Below are 4792 nucleotides of genomic sequence, written 5' to 3'. Positions count from 1 at the left end.
CTCTCAAACAGAGACATGCCAAGACACTGCCCTCCTGAAACTAAATGTAAGGAAAAGGCAAAACAAATGAAAAAACAACAACATCAAAACTATGAAGTCTGGAATAACAGGATGAATTGCAAATTATAGAATTGCTAACCTTACCAACTAATAAGTAGTATTAAAAGATCGATACACATGGCCTGTATACAGCTGCCTCATTCAGGTGTTAACACTCAAACTGGGCCGTGTTCAGATCATATTTCATCCAACTCTGGCAGACGACTGAGGAAGTCAGCACCAACGTTTTCTTTGCCAGGAATGGCTTGCACCCTGAACGAGAAAGGCTGCAACTGTAGAGCCCAGCGCGTCAGTCTGCCGCTGACCGTTTTGGCCCTGTCTAGATATTGCAGCGGTGCATGGTCCACCTGGACGACAAACTCCTTCCCGTAGAGGTAGGGTTCAAACCTCTGAATACCCCACACAAGAGCCAGGCATTCCTTTTCAATTGTGGGGTAATTGCGTTCGGCTGGGCTCAATTTCTTACTGGCACACGCCACTGGTTGAGCACCCATACCTTGATCTTGGAGCAGAAGAGCTCCCAACCCCACGTTCGAAGCGTCAGTCCGCAGTATGAAAGGCTTGGACAGATCGGGGAGACAGCAAACTGGCCTACTGCAGAGGATTTGTTTGAGCTGCAGAAAAGCTCTCTCGCAGTACTCATCCCAGATAACTTCGTTTGGCTCCTTGCTCTTGGTTTTCTCAGTCAAGGGAAGAGCGATTTCCGCAAACTGAGGAACGAACCTCCTGTAGAACCCCACGAGGCCCAGAAACCCTCGGAGCTGTCGTTTCGTACAGGGACGAGGTGATTCTCGGATCTTCTCCATTTTTTCTGCATCTGGCCAAATTTTCCCAGCACCCACATGGTGACCCAGATAGTCTAACTCCCTGTGGCCGAGAAAACATTTGGAGGGCCGTGCAGTCAGCTTGCAATCACGCAACCGGGAAAACACGCTGCGTAAGAGCCTTAGATGCCGTGTTTCATCAGCGGAGGAGATGAGAACATCGTCCATGAAGTTGTCCACGTCCGGGCTGTTGAGAGGCAGTACTAACTTCCGCATCATGCGGGAAAATACTGCGCCAGCAGTTTTGAGGCCAAACGGCATTACACACCACTGGAAGTGTCCCTGAGGAGTAGTGAAAGCTGTTTTTGGGCGATCAGCTTCCGCCATGGGGATCTGCCAGTACCCCTTTGAAAGGTCTAGCTTCGAGAACACCTTTTCCCCTGATAACCGGGAAAACAGTGCCTCTACATCTGGCATTGGTTCAGCATCAAACACGGTTATCTTATTGATGCGACGGAAATCGACGCAAAACCGTACCTTCCCATCTTTCTTCTTTACGAGGACGATAGGAGAGGAGTATGGGGACGAGGATGGCTCTATCACGCCCATCTTCAACATTTGTTGGACCTCCTCTTGAATCGTCTCACGTTGGGAGTAGGGCAGTGGATACTGCTTAGCCCTAATAGGGGTGTCGGAGGTGAGATTGAGCGTGCATGTCTCGAGGTTCGTACAGGCAGGCAAGTCAGTGAGGACGTCCCTAAACCCTCGAGTCATTTCACGAATGGCCTCTTTCAGTGAGGAGTTATCAGCGGCCAGCACAACATCCTCCGGACCTTCAGTTGCCTCCAGGGGCATGAGTGGAATGTCGCGTTCCACTGTCCTCGTTCCTTCCCAGACCTCCGGGTCTTCAATCACAGCCAGAGCCACAGTCCCTCGAGGAGTGCGCTCAATGTATTCTTTCAGCAGATTGGCGTGGTACAGCTTTTCTTTCTCGCCAATCCGAACGCAATAATCTGCGATGCCCACACGACGCAGAACAGTGTATGGACCCTGCCATTCAAGTTCCAGTTTGTTCTGTTTGGTGGGGCGAAGGAGAAGTACTTTGCTCCCCTCAGCGAACTGTCTTTGCTTTGCTTTGGCATCAAAATAACCCTTGTACCGCCTTGAGGCCCTTTCGAGGTTTTGCTGAGCAATGGTACAGGACTCTGCGATTCTGTTTCGCAGTTCTACCACGTATTCAGCAGCAGTCTGAATTTCTGGCCTCTCAGGGTGGAGCCAGTGTTCTCTGAGGATCTGCATGGGACCCCGTACTGTTCTCCCATAGAGCAGCTCGAAAGGCGAGTAGCCAGTGCTCTCCTGGGGAACTTCTCTGTAGGCAAATAACAGAGCGGGAATCCAGCGGTCCCAGGCTCGAGGTTTCTCGTGCGATAGTCTCCGCAGCATTGCCTTCAAAGTAGCGTTAAAACGCTCCACCAACCCGTTGCACTGAGCGTGGTAGGGGGTTGTGGTCAAGCCCCGCACAGACAGGAGGCGATAGACTTCCTGCATGACACCGCCTGTGAACTGAGAACCACGATCAGTCAAAACCTCAGCAGGAACACCTGTTCGTGTCCACATGGTGAACAACGCCTCAGCCACAGTTTCAGCCGAAACGTGTTTGAGAGCGACAGCTTCTGGGTACCTGGTTGCATAGTCGACCATTGTTAAAATGTACCTGTTGCCAGACTCAGATGAAGGGGATATAGGTCCTACAATGTCGACAGCTACACGACTGAAGGGCTCTGAAATGAGGGGCATCTTGACGAGTGGCACTTTCGGGACTCGACCCTTAGCTGCCGTCTTCTGGCATCTGTCACAAGAACGGACGAAACGCCGAATGTCAGCACACATGCCAGGCCAGTAGAAATGTGGGAAAACTCTTCCCTGCGTGCGCTTAACCCCAAGATGACCCGACATGGGGGCTTCATGGGCAAGAAGCAACACTGTGGAACGCAGTTCCTTAGTAACACAGATTTGGGTTGCTTCCCCCCGATGGTCCTTGAAACGCCGCATCAGTATTCCCTGCTTCCTGAAGTACATGACCTCTCCAGATCGTGTCCTTTTGACGGCTTTAGACACAGCCAGCTCCCGAGCCTGACACAGGTCAGGATCGCTATCCTGCTGATGCTCTAGGTCCTGTCTAGACACATGGATCTGGAAGTCCTTGACAGGCAAGGGAGGTAACTCTTTAGCCCTGGCAGCTGCTTGGGCCCGCGTCTCCACAGCACCCACAAGACTGGCGTCTGAGTAAACTGGCACGGGCACTGAAGTGCCATTCTCGCGCCAGGCAGTATTGCCAATAAGGACCTCTTCCACAGGAGCCTCCATTACTGCCACGTCTAGTCTGCCTTCCACGAAAGGAGACTGGAAATCTACTCTGGCGATGGGTAGGACAGAGGTGCATCTCGATTCGGCCAGCACCACACGGACAGTCGCTCCAGTGAAAGAATCTGGACTGACCAGATGGCGTGCAACGACAACCATGTGAGCTCCGGTGTCTCGCAAAGCCGGGACTGAAACCCCGTTGACGAAAGCCTCACATCGTGGCGAGTACTGCTTTGCAGCACAGTTAACGCAAAGAGATGGAGGTGGGGAATGGGAACCCTGCTGCCTAAAGCTCGGCTGTGCCACAAGGGAAACCTTCTTCCGCTGGCGGCACTCTTTGGCCACATGTCCAAGTTTCCCGCAGAGGAAACAGGTAACTCCTCTGGTTCTCTCGACACCCCTTGAGCTGTCGCTAAGAGCGGAACTACTCTGTCCAAGAGATGCGGCCTTTTGCTCCGCATGAGGTTTGGCACCAAGACCATGATCTCTGGATTTCCTGGAGGCTCGTGCCTCACCCTCAGCCATCCGTCCCGCTCTCCTGGCACCGACAACCTTCGAGGTAATGCGTGCTACCTCCTCCACCCTATCTGGTTCTTCACGCTTTACCTCACTGACGAGGTCAGGGTTAAGGGTAGCTAGGAACTGTTCTTGGAGGAACAAGTCCCTTAGGTCCTCAGCACTGTCGTAATCGCGACCGGCAGCTGTGCACCAGCGAGACAGACAGACCTTAAGCCTTTCTAGAAATTGGATAAAGGTCTCTTCTGCAAGCTTCCGCATCGATCGGAAACGCTTGCAGTACGCATGGGCATCTAGCCGAAACTCGCGGAGTAAAGCCGCTTTCAATGACTCGTAGTCATGAAGTCGCTCCGGAGGCACTCGCAGACAAGCGTCCCTAGCTCGACCTTGTAACAAGGTTACCAAGCGAGCCGCCCATGAACTTGGCTTCCACTTATTGAGAAGCGCTACCCTCTCAAAATGGGTCAGGAAATCGTCGAAGTCACCCTTCCCATCGTAAGGAGCAAGGGAAAACGGTTGGCTTATTTGAGCCTCGACCTCTTCTTGCTTTAATTCCATCTTCCTTTCAAACCGCTGCCTATCCTCCTCATCCCTCTTCTCCCTATACCGTCTTTCCTCTTCCCTATATTCATCCTCCCTGTGATCCCTCCAGCGCCTGTAACGGCGCTCTTCCTCCCTATTTGCGCGATCTTCCTCCTTAGCAGCAGCATCAACCACAAACCGCGCAAGGGCCTCACCAGTCAAACCCATGTCAGCACCCATGGCTTTGAATTTTGTGTAAAGATCCTGGTGAGATAGAGGAACAGTGTCCCCTTTTCTTCCATCATCAGACAGATTACCTGGGTCATCCTCTTTCAGTTGACCCCGTATCCATCCAGACAAACCTGACTTATCTATCTGAGAAGGAGTAGAGGTACTCGACTTATCCATCTGGGACTTTGACCCGGGAGTGACGGCCGCAGCCGTTTGTCGCCGAGTGGGCATTTTTTCCCCCCTTTTTTTCTGGTTTTTTTTTTTCGCAGAATGCGAGAAAGGCAAACCAAACTCGGCAAAAATCAACAGCCGAAATCAAGTGCCTGAACAACAGC

The 4792-nt window shown here is 52.1% G+C and overlaps 1 protein-coding gene across 1 annotated transcript; it reads right to left on the bottom strand.

Moving 5' to 3' along the window:
- Positions 1-236: 236 nt before the first annotated feature.
- LOC143276069 (uncharacterized) lies at positions 237-4466 on the bottom strand. The gene has a single exon (XM_076580456.1). It carries the CDS (start codon positions 4464-4466, stop codon positions 237-239), a length of 4230 nt encoding a protein of 1409 aa, XP_076436571.1.
- Between the last annotated feature and the right edge of the window lie 326 nt (positions 4467-4792).

Source organism: Babylonia areolata, chromosome 31 (assembly GCF_041734735.1).
Source record: "Babylonia areolata isolate BAREFJ2019XMU chromosome 31, ASM4173473v1, whole genome shotgun sequence".
Lineage (NCBI taxonomy): Eukaryota > Metazoa > Mollusca > Gastropoda > Neogastropoda > Buccinidae > Babylonia > Babylonia areolata.
Note: the sequence above shows the minus strand (reverse complement) of the source record. Positions and strands in the feature narration are given on the sequence as shown.

Coding starts and splice junctions, on each gene's coding strand:
- LOC143276069 (XM_076580456.1), bottom strand. CDS start 4,466: ATGGGTGCTGACATGGGTTTGACTGGTGAGGCCCTTGCGCGGTTTGTG.